Below are 18,503 nucleotides of genomic sequence, written 5' to 3'. Positions count from 1 at the left end.
GAGATTTACAACATTACTCTATAATTTTAATGTGAACTTGTTCCCTTCTTGCTCATGCTTGTTTCCTTGATGTGCTTGACTCCATTGTGTAGACAACTTGAACTTGAGACTTCTTTATTCTTTGAATTCATTTGTTATCATCAAAATCCATGTGTAAATATATAATTACACAAAACTTGAAATCTTGGGTTCAACACGAACCAGAACTAGAAACTGAAGCCTATAGTGAGTGCAACATGCTTTCTGAAAACATTTAATGGTTCATAATAGACTGTAAATTTATTTCATATTGTTACATTTTTATTTGAACAAACAAAACCTTTTCCCAAGAAACTGCATGAATAATTTACTACAGTATGCCCTCTTAGAGTCCATGTTCTTCGACTCATTTGTTTCCAAATATTCCACCCTTCCAAGAAAACAACTACGATCTCTCATTAATCATGTTGTTAGTTCATAAAGAACATCTAACCAAAACGAGATTATGGGATCAGTGAGTAAAAGTAGAGATGATATACCTTCAATGTATCATCGTGAGTGTTGAATGAGTTCATTAAAAGCAAGGGAACATTGCATCCGTATTTTGAATTGAGATTCTATAAACAAAGGGAAGCATTAGTTGCAAGCCAATATATCACCACAAAAAAAGGTGCAGCAGAAAAGGCCAACTATAACCTCAATATGGATAACAATTAAGTCGAGAAATGTCAACCCATTCCGAACTTCAATGACAGACCTGCATTTCAATTGTACTCGCGTTAAAATAAATGTATCAAAACAGTAAGTTCAGGGGAAAACACAACACAGTCAACAGGATGTTAATTCAGCAGGTGAAAAGCATACCACCAAGGAGTTGAAGCTTAATTACCATATGTAAGGCTGGAGAAAAAAATGGAAACCTTACACAATAAGCAAATTGCAAAAAAGACTACTGGTGTGCAACAAGAATAAGCAAAAGTATCCTTAGTAATTAACTGCAGAATTCTTATGTACAATGCATGCACAGAGTAAACAAAAAACAATATTATTGTCATTATCTTTTCCTTTTTGGTGAAGGGGTTGGCTTGTATGTCCAAATTGTTTCAAAATTGTCAAAAGTTTCATTTTTTGTTTCTCTTCTGCATACAAACATCATTACAGAAAACTCAGATTCCCAAAAACATGTAGTTATAGACATAGCACATCACTACAGATCTACGAAAACAGAGCAAAAAAGTAGAAGACGATGGCCCAAACATATGTTTGACAGACATCGGGTGCTCCAAACAGCCCTCCTTTTCACATAAATCCACAAAAATATTTCCTAAGATTCTACAAATCCATATCTAATCCACAAAAAAGTAAGCATCTATCATCAGTTTCATCGTAAATATAAAGAAACCCACAAACTCGGAAACAATCAAACGGCAGAGGAATCGAGGGACCTGGGTTTCGATGTGAGATAGAGAGAGATAGAACACTTCGCGTAACGAGAGAGAGAGAGAGAGAGAGAGAGAGAGAGAGAGAGAGAGAGAGGCGGCAGTAGGGTTTCACCCGGGTCCGGACCGGATAAATCCGGTTTGTCCAATGCGGGTTCTAGCCCGGATAAAATCCGGACCGAAACCCATAACCGGAACCCCGGTTATCCGGGTTCCGGTCTGGGCCGGACTAAATCCGGCCCGTATGAAAAGCCATATTCCAAATTATAGGCTTTCTTAGTTAATCTCCTAAATATGAACAGTTCTATAGATTATAGTTGACACTCCATCATGTAGTTAAAGATTTCAGCCGCGTTTAGATGTTGAGGTGATTTTAGATGATTTGAGTTGATCTATAAATAGTAATATTTTTTAAATTCTATTGAAATGTGTTTGAATTTAAATAAATTGATATATTTGTTTGAATGTATGAAATAGGTTGAGATGAGTTTAACTTTTTTATAGAAAGTTAAAAAAGTAGTAAATTCTATCAATGACTATTTTGAATATATTGAACTCAATCTAACAACCAAACACAGCCGAAGTCTCCATGTTTTTTAAAAAATCCAGTTACCTTATATTTATAATCTAAGGTTAATACACTAAAGATGTAAATTTTTCTTATTTTTAGTATATTATATATTCCGTAGTTATTATAGGACGTTATCACCCTTTCATATTTCTACAAATAAAATATATCTTTGTGAAGATTAGAACTTACTAACTTACTCTTCCCTTTATAGTAATAAAGAAAAAAGACATACCAATTGAATAATAAGTTGACTGATAGATTTGAGGCCACTAATTTAATTCACACGAGCTTGGGATTTATATGCTTTTTGTGAGCGGAAATTTTCATCTAACAAAAAAGTCATTTTCATCTAAAAAAACTATAGACTCTTTTGCTTTTTTTTTTACCCCTTTCACATCACTAGGCTTGCATTACCATGTATAAAAGATTCTGGAACGTTTAAAGTAGATATAGCTTATTTTTGCTTCATTTATGCACGCTATCAAATATCCCAGTTAAGCAGCGGTGGCAATCAGATTGTGTCTGTGTCATGAATATTTAATTATATAAGTTAACCAGAACTCAACCCGTTAATCGATCTAAAAGTGTTAAACTTTCAAATCTTAATCCGATCTATTTAAATAACGGATCATGTTATGTCATCCATTTTGACCCGTTTAATAATTAATTAGAAATAAATTAACACGACATGACTCATTTAAACATGAGTTGAACTAACATGCATAATCCATTTAATCTGATTAACATAATTTCATATAAAAATTAAAATCAATATTTATTAGTATTCACAATATCTTAAAAAAAAAACCAAGACTACCTACTAAAAAGAAATGTCAATATTTTTCAAATTTTAACATATAATAGAACTAATATTATAAATCCTATAATAACAAATATGAACATTGGTCCAGAATTACAGTTATAACAATAAAAACATATCAATAAAATATCAATATTACAACTCAATAATAATAAAATTATAGTTTTGAAATAAAATAAAAACGAGTCAAAACGAGTTAATTTCAAATAAAGCCGGTTGACCTATTATTGACCTATTTATAAATCGTGTCTTAGTCAGTCAATTTATTTTCACTCGAACCCGTTCATATATATTAAATTTAAATTTTTTAATTTTGTATTATATTCGTGTTAGGTTGACAAGGTGTGACGTATTACCACCTGATGGAAGTTTCATATTTGAAAATGCAGAGACTCTACAATTCAGTAGTCATCCAAGAAAAGAGTTATAATTCCATATCGCTCACGCTATCATTCTTCTAAAAATAATTTTAGATCAGACCATTGTTCAAATGACAACGATCAATTTTTAAAATGATAATATCTTTTTATTTTCATAATTTCAAGACGGATCGTCAATTATTACAGTACTTAGAAATTATGATCATTGATCAACTTTTGCATTTTAGATAAGTTCAAGTACCTAGTTTACTTCCTAGAATATTATGTTCTCAAACTTGTAATTGGCTCAATCAACATACCTACGTGTTCCTATCTGTTTACCAGATGAATAAAAGGTCATCAACAAAAGGTTAAACTACTAAGACTTCAACTTTATATTCTTGTGGGCCTACCAGAAGGTTTCCCATAAGAATTTGAATCAAAAAACAAAAATCCTTGAAAGTAGATCAGATCAAGTACTATTAGACTAAGAATTTTGCTAATGATAAGTTGATGTGTTAAGGTACAACTTATAGTGGGACTATTAAGGTCATGTTTCGCACGCCTTTGGACCAGGGTCTCAGTAACTTGAGTCTTCTGTCTTGGACATGTAGACACAAGGAAAATACTGAGAGACGACAGCCATAGTGGTGGCCGAGGAGTCTCCGATGCCAAAGTTAGTATCGTTTTAAAGCAAAGTGTAAGTAAGTAGAGAGTTTAGAGAGTCTAAAGAGAGTTCTTGGTACTTAGGAGTTGCCTTTTATACGTAGTCTCTAGGATCAGATGCTCATGCTTTGAGTCATGAGGAGGTGTCCTCCCCACAGTTCCTTCCACCATGCTCATTTAATGCAGCGTGACCTTCTGGGTGGTGCATTTAATGTGGTGTGACCCTTTACCTTGTTCTACTAGGGGATACATGCCTTCAGGCTCTTACTTCTTCTCCCACAAAAGGATCAAGGGCTCCCCGAAATCTGCGCTCACCTGTTCACTCAAAATTATCTAGGATTCAATTCCATCGAGGTGGCGTGCTCCTCCCTCCTTTGCACCAGGGTGGACTTCTTGGGCTTCCATGGATGTAGACTGACTTCTGTTCCAAGGCCAGGGATCCTTTAACTACGTTGGTGGATTGCTCGATTGGCTTGGGCCCCTCATGATATTAGGCTCTGACTTTGGGCCTTTGGCCCAAGGAAAAAAAAACTCCCTAACATTTACCTCACCAATTCTTATTGGGCTGGTGCCATGGAAATTTCTTCTTTCATTTCCTTTCACGGCCGATGTAGCTTGGTATCCTTCCCTCCTTAGTGGGATCGTCTTTTTGCCTGGTCCCTAGGCTCCTTTCCATCATTTGATGCCACATTCAACGCCTTACTTTTCGATTTTACTAGCTTGTCCCTTGAAGGTTGGGTTCTGATACTCGATGGTGGTAGCTCTGTCCCTTCCGCATTAATGGTTGTCAGGCAGCCTCTTCAACTTCAAGCCATGTCGCGTGTTCGTGGGATTTGAACTGCTCCACTTCCTACATTCAGTTCGTGGAAGTTGGAAGGTCAACCGTTGCTCCTCTATATAAGTTTCGTCTCACCTTTGTCGCTCTCTCCTCATTTCATGTGCCCTCTCCTTGTGTCTTTGTTCTTTCCTTTTCTCCCTCTTCACTTTTACTCCTAATGGCCGCCAAGAAGTTCGATGAGCCCACGGTCTCCAATGGGCAAGACTTGCTCGGGGCCCGTGCTTTGGAGCCGGGCTACCCCAATCGCCATTGGCACTTGGAAGCTTCTCGAGACTTTTAGCTGTCGCTGATTTCTACCTATCGTGTCCCATACACTGTGTTCTTCGAAAATTCTTGGGTTGCAAAAGGGGGCTGTCGATGCTGATGGTTCTGCATCGCATGTTGGCCTCTTTCCCAGCATGTTCTCTTGTGGATTAGGTTGCCCTTCCCTCGCCCTATCTGTGAAGTTTTGGACCATCTTGGGTTGGCTCCCTCCCAACTTCACCCGAGAAGCTTGGAGGATCCTGATATGTTGTTTTATCCTGTGACGGTATGCGCCATTGAAGTTTGACTCAGAGCACGCCAACTTGACCTACTATGAACTAATCCTAACCCACACTATAGAAAAGGGCACCAGGGATATTTGTAGCTTCAGGGCGATAAATGCCCTTACCATATTGAAGCCCCGATATTACAAAATTGTAGATTGGATTGACAAGTTCTTATTTATGTCTGGCAGGGGGTGGGAGTTCCCCATTGGGCAGATTAGTCGTGCTAAGTTTCCCGTCAGGGTCCGGTGGGCTATCGTTCCTAGTGACAAGGCCGTGCGACTAACAACCACTCTCGAGGAGCTGCGCCGCATAGCCATCGTCAAGAAGTGGGTGAACATAGTGGTTGTCAATGTTCACCCACTTCTTGACAACCACTCATGAGAACTTCCAAGTGGTCGACGTTTAGTGGCCGAGGCCCACTACGTTGCTCGAAGCCCAATCTCTCAGATGCCTCACTTGGGTCCACGCGTAGGCCGGTGGAGGAAAACCCCCTCGGGCCTAGTGAGTTGGCTGCTCCTTCTCTAGCCTTTGCCTTAGTCGTCGAGCTTGTGTCGGCCATCTATCCAGAGGTGCTTGTCATGCTTGCGTGGCCGCGTGATTTTTCCCAATGGGCAAACATGCTTCAAATGCAGTTCTGGGGCATCCTCCTAGATCTGGCCCCTCGTCAAACGGTTTCAGTCGAGCCACCTCTTGAGGCCGATGTGGAGATGGCCACTTCTTCTGCCTCCGCTACCTATTTTGCGGTCAAGGACCAAGTTCCCGAGGACTTTGCATGGGAGCCTTGCTCTTCCGAGGAGAGTACACCTTCACACTGGCCTCCTTGCAACAAAGCTCCTACAAGTAGTGTTGTGTCCACTACCACCGCTATTGATCTTTTAGTGGCATCCGTCGTGGAATCCATTGATATATATATATATATGAACCAGTTTGATCCGGTTTTGTCTAGTATTAGAAAAATGAAAATCGAAATTAGACCGATTTTAACTGATTTTGAGAAAAACAGAACCGGTACCAAACCTAACCCACAAGAGCGGTCCGATTTACCGATTCACCATATTTTTTTACCTCTATTTGCATGCATTGTAGAGTACTAGTACTTGGAAGTACTAGAATATTACTTGCTTTAGGGTGATAAACGTTTCAGTCTTTCATCAAAGTTAGTTAATATTATTGGATCAATAACTTTGATGTTAAGGGTATCTCAAAATATTTGTAAATAATAGTAATATAATTTATAGATAATAGTAATATAATTTATAGATAATAATAAAATAATTTCTAAATATTTCTAAACAATAATGTTGTCAAACGACCCACCCAATAGTCCAGTGCCGACATTTGAACCATTTGGCAAAACGTTAAGTTGCAACTTCAACCTTTTATTAGCACAATATTCGATCGCGGGCCATGTCAAGTATGTCCTGTTCTTTGCTCGGAGCTTTCTTTCGTGGAAGGCTTCCAACCTCAAACTCTCATTCTAAGGATCATGAAGTTACATGTTCAACTGGAGTGCACTGATATTGGTTCAATAATTGTTTTTATACAAACAAAACTCATGAGGGCAAAGTCAGGAGACAGAGGGATGCGATAAATTTATAGGAAACTAATATTCTTTAATTGATTCCTAAAACCATAAACCATCCAGTTATATGTCTTCCTCTTATATTATAGTTCCCCAAGTCCAGTTCCCAATGAATGAGATTATATTAGAACTGAAACTGTTAGCTAGCTAGTTAGAGATTCGTTTTACAATTCTTTTAAATTCTATCTGAAATTGAGGATAATAGTTTTGTAAAAATTGAAATTCATTTTTAGTAAAGTGGCTGGCTAATTGCATTAACTGATTGTAAAATAGGTCGTAAAATAATTGTAGAGGTATCAGACCAAAGGTGCCAGAAAAAATACAGATTTTTTTCCCATTTCATATTTTAGCTATTCTCTCTGTCTTTCCGCAGTTTAGAGCATTGGCATTGGCTTCATCAAAACCATTTTTAAATTTTAATGAAAAGTACATATTTTCCATAATCATAAAATCTTCCTATCCATAATCCCACATTGGATTAGCCATTAGATTCATCAAAATAATAATATAATATTATATTTTTAATAATAATTTTTTTTTTTCATATTTTGCAATTAAACTGTATTTCCATTCAGTTATATATTGTTGTATATATATTTATAGTCAAGGCAGTATATGCTTTTTTTGGATATAAATATGAGACATACAGCTGCAACATCTTCTTAAATAGAAATACAAATTCAGTGGATTAAAAGCTACACATCTCGTATAAAACCAGTTTCTTAAAAGCTGGATTTAGCTCTACACAACTTTACAAATTCAGATTCTAAAACTGGTACACAATATGGAATATACATCTCGGATGGATCTAATAAAACCTACAAACTATACTATTGACTGCAACTATACAGCTGCAACATTTGGAGCCAATAAACCTTCACAAATTCAACTGCATGACATAAAAAATACAGCTTCAAAATAGGAATATACAGCAATCGGAAAAGCATACAAAATCAGCCTAACTAAATGACACCATTATCATATATATTGTCCACAAACAGATCCAACAGACAAGTTTAAGAATACAACCTCCATTCACTAAATACTTCCAGCAAATATCTAGTTTCATCACATACAAACAGATCCACAAACACTTCCAAAAAATGGATACTTCACAGATTTTCTATCCACAAAACCAAGTCCAAAAACTAAACTAATATTCACAAATTCTAATGTATTTCCATTCAAAAAAGCTGTGGCCATAGCTTACAGGGGCAACCACTAACATCTCGTATCATATTTTACCATGGTAGACCACACCTTAATTCATGATTCGATGTAGCTTGTGTGTCCACACATTACTGTATTGGTACCATGCATCTCTTATAGCCATTCTTAAAGCTTAATCATTCTTGTTCTCATGACTTTTCTTTTTACTTATCTGATGAGAATTTTCATGGCATGCAATGTTACATATGAAATGCATGGATCAATACACATAGATGACATGACTGGAAAAAAATGGCTTAATAACATAGCATGACAGCAGGGCATAACAATGTGGAGTAATTAAGTAACATGTCCCATGTAATTAAATAAAATGTCCTACATAATACACTTATCATGTTGACTTTGGTACTGAGAAGAGGCTTCCAGGGAGGGCCTTTACTTACTATTATAATTTAAAAGGCCTTGTTTACTACATATGGAAATGCATGATCATGCTACTGATCTTGTAGCTCCAATCTGACGATTAATGTGGGTAATCGATCACTAAAATAAACAATTATTCATATACATAAACCAGGTTCCTTTAACCCAACTAATAAAAAAATCCATAAAATAATCTTGTAGTTTTCCCATTTGATAACTTCAATGCTTTTAAGCTACAAATAACAGTATATTCTTTACATTAAAGTAAGCAGCTACTATTACCAGCATCCCACACATGGTTTGGGTTATACTTTATTTAGTGTTGATGCTCACTTTATTTGGGTTATACTTTATAGACCCCACAGTCTCTAACACCCCATTATCCCCAACCCATCCTCTCCCACCCACCACCACAAAAACCACCCTCGGCTCCACCTCAAAACAAAACAAAACAAACAAACAAACAAAAAGAAAAAATGAAAGATATTAACGCAATTAGGAAGGCATGGAAGACAGATACAACCACTAAGAAAAGGAAATAGAAACGATAGAGATGATCACTTTGAAAATATAGTATTGGGTTATACTTTATTTAGTGTTGATGTTCACATTATACTTTATTTAGTGTTGATGCTCACTTTATTTGGGTTATACTTTATTTAGTGTTAATGCTCACTTTATTTGGGTTATACTTTATAGACCCCACAGTCTCTAAGACCCCATTATCCCCAACCCATCCTCTCCCAGACCCACCACCACAAAAACCACCCTCGGCTCCACCTCAAAACAAAACAAAACAAACAAACAAACAAAAAGAAAAAGCGAAAGATAGACCTAGGGTTGCAGAAATTAGGAGATGAGACGAACCTGAAGGAAGCAGAACGTTGCGCCAAGTGCTGAAGGAAGCAACCCAGTAAATCACTCTGCTTCTACGTGAAGAAAAGACAAGGGGAAGAATCGGTGAGGAAATATCGTTACAGAGAGAAATAGAGAAAGGGAGAGAGCAAAAAACATGGGAAGAAAATGGAGAAGAAGATCGCACCTGATTTGAGGAGAGAAACCATGGATTTGCTTTGATTTTGCGTGGAGGAGAAGAGTCCCTTTCGATTTTCTGAGCTCGGACGAAAACGAGAGAAAGAGAGAAAGGGGGGGAGAAAGACGCGGGGAGGGAAAGGAGAGAGAGAGAGAAAAGTAACCGGCTATGTATTAAAATTATAATAAAATATAAGGATGAAAGTGATACAGTAGCCTTTCAAATATGAAGGAAGTGAGCGATTCACTGTAGCTCAAAACTTGAGCGAATTGGTTTTACCGAATCCAATGCAGGGCAGTTTCTTGTATATTCATCAAATTATAAAGATGCATTGGCTTTTGATGAAGCCAATGCCAATGCTCTTAATTCCTACTTCATCTACCAATTCAATTCTTAACATGGTATCACAGCGTATTCGAGCTTATACTTTTTTACTATAATCCTCCTCTGATTGCATCGACCTATATGTTCCTCACTTGATTTTGAGCTAGAGAACTACTGTTTTGTTCTTAAGCAGTCTAATAAGTGGCAGCACTGCTCGTGTGGGGGCTGTTCTAACCCTCACGATATGTGCATCGGTGATCCTTTTAAGAGCCGTACGTGTTTGATGAAATTTTGATAATCTCAGCTGTGATCATTTCTATCTTCTAAATTTCTTTCGTATACCTACATAAGTAATAATTTGACAATTTGTCAAACTGGCTAGGAACCTAGGATTCCATTTTGACAACAACACTCGTGGCTCAGGGACCCACGGCGTCACGGTGCGCACATGCAGTAGACCCTCTCCAACTCTCCATATTTGTCTTGATTGGTCTTGGACATAAAGCTCAACATATACGATATATAAGCACAAACGGGAATTCTGTTAGCGAAATGTAATATATAATAAATTTTATCAAAATACAGCTGAATTGGACTAGCCAAAAGAATAGGAACCGATAGAAAGTTTTGAGTTATATTAAATCTATAAGTTCATTCAAATTTAAAAGTATACTGTTCACCAAACAAATTTGTTTTTTATTCCTATTTATTTCCCTAAGAGGAAGCAAGTATTGTTGCGAGCCCAAATACGAGTATGTGCTGGGCAAGTCCAAGCACGAGCATTAATGGGAAGTTTTCCTTTCCCACTCTAAATAATAAAAAATTAAAATTATTATTATTAAAAAATAATATTATATTATTATTTTGATAAATATATTAACTAATCCAATATAACGTTATGGATATAAAGATTTTGAATTTATAAAAAAATATGTACTTTTTATCAAATTTTAAAGATAATTTTGATGAAACCAATTTGGACGCTCTAGATCTAGAATCCAGATGAACAGTCCTATCTAGGGGCATATATAGAGACCATATATGGCCCCATCTTAGTTATTAAAATATGAGATTAGGTTATTTTTATACAGCCAATATATATATATATATATATATATATATATATATAATTAGGGAATATAAATAAATTTTGCACCATCAAAACTAAAACTCATCTTCATCATATTTATAGTTAGTGAATTGTTAAAAAAATCAAATATGTTTAACTTATAATCGATTTATTTTTTATAAACTAGTAAAACAAAAAAGAATCGAACAAGTTTCTTTACTAATTGTCTCTTAAAATTTTCAAATAATGTGGATTGATTTGTATTTGTGTTTCTCGGACTTTCAAATTTAATTAACTTATATATGCATAGGTATTTTAAGTTGTCTATGATGAAATATGGGAGTGGTGCACGTGAAAAATGAGTACTGCCCTACCAATTAAGCCGGGGTTGGAGAGGAGGTACCGCCCATTTACAATGGGGACAACCGTAATAGCCTAAACATCTTTAAAAAAAAAACCAATTAACTAATAATCATTTCTTAATTATGGAGTAAATAAGAAAAAACAATCGATCTATTTTGTCGGCAGAGTTACTTGGTTCAACTAGCATTTTCTATTTAAAATAAGGCTAACAAAACAGCAAACAAACAGACCTTAAAGAAAAGAAATAAAAGAGACGGGAAAAACAGGGATAGCCTTTCGTTTGCTATCTCTTGAACTTTTTAGCTATTATCCAACCTTGCACTCTTGCTTTATATAATGTTCCTCGAGAGGAAGGAAAGTAGAACATGGGAAAGAAAGAGATGGGCACTGAACTAAAGAAAGTACGCCTCGTGGCAAGTTTTGCAGTCCTCCTACTGATTTCACTCGGCACGAATCCGCCTGCAGCGGCCTCTACTTTTGATAGCAACAAAATTCTCTTAGGCATTAATGCCACAATTGCCGAAGAAGTACAGCCCTTGATGGAGTCTGAAGTGAGTAGAAGGTTCCTCCAAACCAATACCCTGGATATTTATAGAACAAGAGGTAAAGGAAAAGTTTGTAATGAACAGCTATATGGTAATTGTTTAATGTCTTTACATGGAAAACCTGGTCGCTGCACTATGTACAATAGGTGCCAACGCGGCGGCTAGCAATTGTGATGTTTGCATTTAAGCTAGCTTCGTTAAATAGATTATTGTTTATATAACATTTGCACAGTTGGCAGTTGGCAGTTGGGTAGGGATTGTTTCTGGTCTCTTTTTAGGGGGCTGCAAGCCTGCAATTCTAGTTGCAGTTAGCTCGGTGTTGTGGGCACTGTATCACGTTGGTACTCGTTAATGTTAGCCGTTTAGAGTTTAGAGTACTAGAGTAGTCCTGTTATTTTCTTTGAGTTGTAAGTTGCAAATGTACTGGAACAAGCTAAGGCTGCCGATGGTGTAGATGTAATCTGGTAATTCTTTGCTCATTTGTTTCACCTGGTTGCCTCGGTTAATTATAAAATCTTAGTCGAGATTCAATAATGGGCACGATGAGAGATATAAAATCTTCTTTCCTTTTTAAAAAAATTAGAGAAAGAAAAAATAGAAATAATTTAATAATACAGATGAGCAATGGAATGAGTAACTAATTATTAGAACTGTCACTCTCTTGCTAGCCCAGCCAAAGCCTTTGAAAATCTGATTTGCTTACAAAGAATGCTCTTGGTTAGTCTGATAAAAAGATCGTTTTGATTTTGGTTTAATTTTAAGTCCTAATCCTGTGCGTCTATTTAGTTTTTAAAAAGAATGCAAAACGCATGTGTCAATCTGTTATTTGGTGGTGTTGTAAAGCAAGTTTTTACACCAGATCCGATTTGAAGGTTATCTATCCCCTTACAAGTTTTTTGTGTTGTACGTGGCTGGATCTCCATATGGGCCTGTATTCCCAACGTGCCAGTGTACGTTTATGTCATCGAGCAGTCTGCACGTTATTACAACCTCTGTTATCATTCCCGGTACTAGTCCCGTCACCTGAACATTAATGAAGCTCAAAGTTTTTCTCTTAGTCGAGATTTTTTACAATTTTTTATTTTTATTTTTTATATAATTCTGAACGGGATACAATTTAATTTTTTTAAATAATCTAGGTAAATTCCGTAGGGCCGTAGGCTCCGTTTGAAAAATGTTAAGTATTATTTAAAATAAAAAATTTATTTCTCTATATATTTAAATTTAAAACAATTGACAAAATTAATGTTATACTTAAAATTATAAGTACATATAGAACCTATTTGAGATTGCGTTAAAAATATTAAAAAATAATAAATAATCTTAAAAGTTTTTTAATAAAAAAAAATAGATTATTTATGTATTACATAGTAAAATTCTTTTTAATTTCAAATAAATTAAAAGTTACATTTGAAGAAAATTTATTTTTTCTCAAATGCCCGTTTTCAAATAATCTGGAAGGTAATACAAATTTTAGAAGATTGTCAATATAAAAAAATATATATATAATTTTTAGATAAAGAAAAATCTAGTTACAAGTACAATTACGTACTAATATGTGCATCAATATAATATAATTAGTCAAAAAGTAGATTTTATTAAAAATAATACTAATTTAAATTTTGAATATAAAAAAATTAGTATTGGTATGCAGATTAGTACGCAACTTTACTTATATATAGTAAAACTCTTTAGATAATTACAACTTTCAAACTTTTAAGTAATAATTTTTTAAAAAAATTAAATAATCATTATTTCTACATCATAAAGTATTTTTAAATTTTTTTAAACAAATATATTATATTTAAAAGTATTTTAAATATATAATTACCTATAATAAATAATTTTTCAATAATAAAAATTATTAATTAAGTTATAAACTTTAAATTTTAAAATTATAAACTACATGATTTCCTAGCAAGGGCAAACAAGCACGAAGTACTGTTCTACGAATATTAGGAAATTTCGCACAGAATTAACCAAAAAAAACTTTCCATCCACACAGGAGGTGCCCGATAATTCATTCACGGGATAAATATCAGCTTGACCCAAGTCGAACGTCGCTAGGCCAAACCACATGCACGGAGACGAGTTATTAATTAAAGCCACGCTTTCGCTCCGGCTATGAGATATGATATTGTGCAACAAAGTGGTGTCGAATAACTTTTTGCCCCAATCTTCAATCATGCACACGCTCGCGCCGATCTACCTGTCCTTGTTCCTTTTCTTATCCTGCAACGCCGCTTCTACAACCGAAAACCCACAGGCGCCTTACACCCCAGCTGATCATCTTTTCCTGGACTGTGGTTCATCCTCCAGCCAAACTTTCGATGGACGATTTTGGAAAGAAGATTCACAATTCTCTCCTAAATCATCCTTACCCTCCACCGCCACCGAACAAAGCCCTTCGGTTCCCGTCATCCCTTACACGACTGCTCGCATCTTTCACTCCGTCTCCACCTACTCCTTCTCCCTCTCACCTGGTCCAAAGTTCCTCCGCCTCTACTTCTACCCTGCTACATATCACGGGCACGATAAAACCAACTCCTATTTCTCTGTCATGGCCAATGGTTTCACGCTCTTAAACAATTTTAGTGCCTTCCTCACTGTTTCCGCACTGGGAAGTGCAAAGCTCGTTAATGAATACATCGTCAACGTGCAAACAAATCAGAGGCTCAACGTAACTTTTATTCCATTGCCAAACTCTTACGCCTTCATTAACGGAATTGAAGTCGTTTCTATGCCCGGCTACCTCTACACTGGTCGTAGAGAAGACGCCGTCACCTTCATTGATGTCAATGCTATCCTCGATAATTCCACTGCTCTTGAGACCGTTTACAGGTTAAACGTCGGTGGAAAAGAAGTCTCGGGTAAAGAAGATACTGGCCGAATGTTCCGTGAATGGAAACAGGACGAGGAATATGTTTCTGGCGTCGCTGGGACGACGCCCATTAACACCAGTTTTAAGATTCAATACACTGCGGACACGCCAGCCTACACGGCGCCGGAGATAGTTTACACTACCTTCCGTAAAATGGATAGAAATCCTCAAGTCAACCTCAAGTACAATCTCACGTGGATCTTCCCTGTCGATGTTGGATTTCTTTATCTTGTTAGGCTCCATTTCTGCGAGCTTGAGCCGGAGGTTACGGAACCGTATCAGCTAGTGTTTACAATATACATCAATAATCAGACGGCGGAGTCTCAATTCGACGTGATGTACTGGAGTAAGGGTAGGAGAAAGATTCCTGTCTACAAAGACTACGTGGTATGGGTGCACAATGAAAGACAAGGCAAGCAAGATTTATGGCTAGCGCTTCACCCTAACATGGGATCAAAACCACAATATGCTGACGCATTTTTGAACGGTCTAGAAATATTCAAGTTGAACCAATCCAATGGTGGTCTCGCCGGGCCGAACCCTGACCCGTTACAGATGACACCTCCGCCAATTTCAACCGGAAACAGAGCATCGATAAAGTCCAAAAGTAATTGGGCACTAATAATTGCAATCATTGGCGGGGCAGTTACTGGCGTAGCTCTACTCGCCATTCTTGGTTTCTTGACCATTCGGCTGACTAAGAGAGCAACGGCCTTGGGCTCCGCCGGTGGTTATTCTTGGCGGAGTCTACTTTGTTCCACTACGACCAAGTCAACCAAGACGGAAGGCTCATCTTTACCGTCAGATTTATGTCGTTGCTTTTCATTTTCTGAAATCAAAGCCGCCACAAACAATTTTGACGATGTTTTGATCATCGGGGTTGGAGGATTCGGAAACGTGTACAAGGGGTACGTTGATGATGGGACCACCCAAGTTGCAATCAAACGGCTGAAATCAGGCTCCAAACAAGGATTTCACGAGTTCGCGACCGAGATTACGACGCTCTCCCAGCTACGACACCTCCATCTGGTGTCTTTGATTGGCTACTGCAACGATGACCACGAAATGATACTTGTTTATGATTACATGCCTCGTGGGACCCTTGGCGATCATCTCTACAACACCGATAATCCTCCTCTATCGTTGAAGCAACGGCTCCAGATCTGCATCGGTGCGGCACGAGGGTTGCAGTACCTCCACACCGGTGCAAAGCACATGGTCATTCACCGAGACGTGAAGACGACGAATATCCTTTTGGATGAGAAATGGGTGGCCAAGGTTTCTGATTTCGGCCTCTCCAAAACCGGACCAACTAGTGTGTCCAGCACCCAAATAAACACGGAGGTCAAAGGTAGCTTCGGGTATTTGGACCCGGAATATATCAGACTTCAGAAGCTGACTGAAAAGTCCGACGTATACTCGTTCGGCGTAGTGTTGTGTGAAGTACTGTCGGCAAGGCCACCGATTTTTCGTGCGGCCGAGAAGAACAAAGTGAGCCTTGTAGAGTGGGTCCGAGAATGCTATAACGGCGACATGCTTGATCAGATTATTGATCCTTTTGTGAAGGGAGAGATCACACCCGAGTGTTTGAAGAAGTTTGTGGATCTCGCAGTGAGTTGTTTACTAGATGACGGAAGCGAACGGCCTTCTATGAACGACGTCGTGGGGAGTCTTGAGTTTGCATTACAACTGCAGGAGAGCGGCAATGATATCGGCCGTGGTGGGGACACAAAGGGACCCCTCGTTCAAAAGTTCGGGATAAGTGATAGCGATGACATGCTTACTTCTTTTAGCGAAGGTTTATTCAATGCAGTGATGATCAGCAGCAATCTGACCAATACAAGCAGTACTGGAGACGGCAGTTTGTCTACTAAGGAGTTCAGTACTTGCTCCATGTCCGGGAGTAATACTCATGTGTTCTCTGAGCTTATGGATGGGAATGCGCGATAGAGGAATAATCGTTGAAATTCCTAGCAAACCTAAGAAAAGTAATTTAGCTCGAGGGCAGATCACATGGGAAAGGCCCACGTGCGTATGTCATTTCTACGTGGAATGGTGTAGTTCTATTTATTTTACGAGTTTTATTTTCGGTAGTATATCTTGGAGACTTGGACCGGAGTTGCTGTACTTGCTTCGTTGCTTGTTTCATTGTTATCATTTGGAGTCCAAATTTAGTAAGAATTTAGATGTGAACAATGATCATTTTAGAGTCTCTATCCGGTTTGGATATAACAAATGTCTTATTTCATCTCATTTTATCATTATAATTTTTTTAAATTTTCACACAAAATATAATAAATATTTCAACTTTTTTAAATCTCAAAATAATAATAATATTAAAAAATTATATTTTAACAATATTTTATTTAATTTTTATGTTCTATATATAAAAATTTGGAACATAACATGTCATGCTCTAGCTACATCCAAGTTATTATAATTAAGATGAATCTTCTTTACAATGAAATAAAAATGGTTCTCTTGGGTATAAATAAATGCTTTAGGACCCGAATTTGGGTCCAGATTTATATTCCAAAAGCCTTTTTTTTTTAATATTTCTTAGTGATTAAAAAATTATTTTTTTAGTGATGTTGTAATTTTTTTAAAAAAATATTTAAGACTATAAAAAAATGAATGAAAAAAATAAAATAAAATTTGTTTTGCCTTATTCGGTGGGTTCTCGGGCCACATTTCCTAAGAGATGTATGTCACGACCCCTAAGATGATTGCCTGGAGCCACACCTTGACACAGCTCTTGGAGGGTCAGGACAGTCACGTGGCTAGCTTGCATGCATGCCTTGGCTCATGCCTGGACATGCAGCAGACACCCATGAAGGCTACTGGCCACGCCCAGTCCCTGCATGCAAGTCTGCGCATTCCCTTACGCGTGCGCACTCTAGCACCACTAAGCAAGTTTAGTGGCGTGCCCTCACAGGCATGCCATCTAGCACACAGCTCCAGCCTGTGCCTTGCAGCCCCAGCGACCAGACCATCAGTTTGGACCATGCATGCCCATCACCTAGGCCACCAGTCCGGGCCATGCAGGACGAATGCCCAAGACACTTGACTTGGCCTCGCAATAGCAGCACGACACTACCCTGTGCCCACCATCAAGCCTAGGCATGGCACCATACCATGCCTACCATCATGTTAGAACCCCTAGAAAAGCAGCCTCAGGACAAGCCTCGACACTACCCTTGGGGGGCGCGGACATGCACGGGGCGCCCAGCATGCAGATCATTGAGGTTGGAAGCAGCGCGCGGCCTAGCATGAAGTCGGGCCCACGCACACCCATCAGCGTGCGCAAGCCCTTGCGCGTACAACCCCTCGCACGCACCTTGGCGTGCGCCCCACGCCGCATGCTAGCCAGGTTAGTGGCATGCCCACCAAGCATGTCATCCAGCGCATGGCTCTAGCCCGTGCCTTGCAGGGCAGGTCAGTGGCATGCCCACCAAGCATGCCATCCAGCGCACGGCTCCGGCCCGTGCCTTGCAGAGCAGGACAGTGGCATGCCCGCCAGGCATGCCATCCAGCGCATGGCTCCAGCCATGCCTTGCAGACTCAGCGCCTAAGCTACCAGCCTAGGCCATGCCGCACGCACACATGGCTCACTACCAGCAGGCCTTGCATGGCACCGTGCCATGCCCACCAGCAGGCCCTTGCATGGCACCATGCCATGCTCATCCGCAAGCCATGTTGTGCCACCTAGCCATGGACCAGACCGAAGACCACCATGCACCATCCTAGCCCACCATGGGCTCATGCATGCTTGGGCCAACATTGGCCCGCCACTATGTTATTTCTCTTCATTTATGTTATTTTATGTTATTTATTTCCAAAGGGCCTTTTGGGGGTTTCCAAGTTGTAACTCCTATATATAGGACCCTTGGCTCCTTCATTTCATATCTTTG

The 18,503-nt window shown here is 38.3% G+C and overlaps 1 protein-coding gene and 2 long non-coding RNA genes across 3 annotated transcripts; 1 reads left to right on the top strand and 2 right to left on the bottom strand.

Annotated features, from left to right (window-relative positions):
• Positions 1 to 516: 516 nt before the first annotated feature.
• On the bottom strand, positions 517 to 932 carry LOC122304080. The gene is made up of 3 exons (XR_006240907.1): positions 844 to 932; positions 676 to 736; positions 517 to 596 (listed from the first exon to the last, which is right to left on the bottom strand). It is a non-coding gene; the product is annotated as an uncharacterized LOC122304080 (long non-coding RNA).
• Positions 933 to 7,413: 6,481 nt separating this feature from the next.
• On the bottom strand, positions 7,414 to 9,676 carry LOC122305627. The gene is made up of 3 exons (XR_006241179.1): positions 9,420 to 9,676; positions 9,245 to 9,306; positions 7,414 to 7,673 (listed from the first exon to the last, which is right to left on the bottom strand). It is a non-coding gene; the product is annotated as an uncharacterized LOC122305627 (long non-coding RNA).
• A 4,082-nt stretch (positions 9,677 to 13,758) lies between these two features.
• Positions 13,759 to 16,794, top strand: LOC122303037 (receptor-like protein kinase FERONIA). Its single transcript, XM_043114568.1, has one exon. It carries the CDS (start codon positions 13,843 to 13,845, stop codon positions 16,540 to 16,542), a length of 2,700 nt encoding a protein of 899 aa, XP_042970502.1. The 5' UTR covers positions 13,759 to 13,842; the 3' UTR covers positions 16,543 to 16,794.
• Positions 16,795 to 18,503: the final 1,709 nt, after the last annotated feature.

Source organism: Carya illinoinensis, chromosome 3 (genome assembly GCF_018687715.1).
Source record: "Carya illinoinensis cultivar Pawnee chromosome 3, C.illinoinensisPawnee_v1, whole genome shotgun sequence".
In the NCBI taxonomy this organism is placed as follows: domain Eukaryota; kingdom Viridiplantae; phylum Streptophyta; class Magnoliopsida; order Fagales; family Juglandaceae; genus Carya; species Carya illinoinensis.
Note: the sequence above shows the minus strand (reverse complement) of the source record. Positions and strands in the feature narration are given on the sequence as shown.

Coding starts and splice junctions, on each gene's coding strand:
- LOC122303037 (XM_043114568.1), top strand. CDS start 13,843: ATGATATTGTGCAACAAAGTGGTGTCGAATAACTTTTTGCCCCAATCT.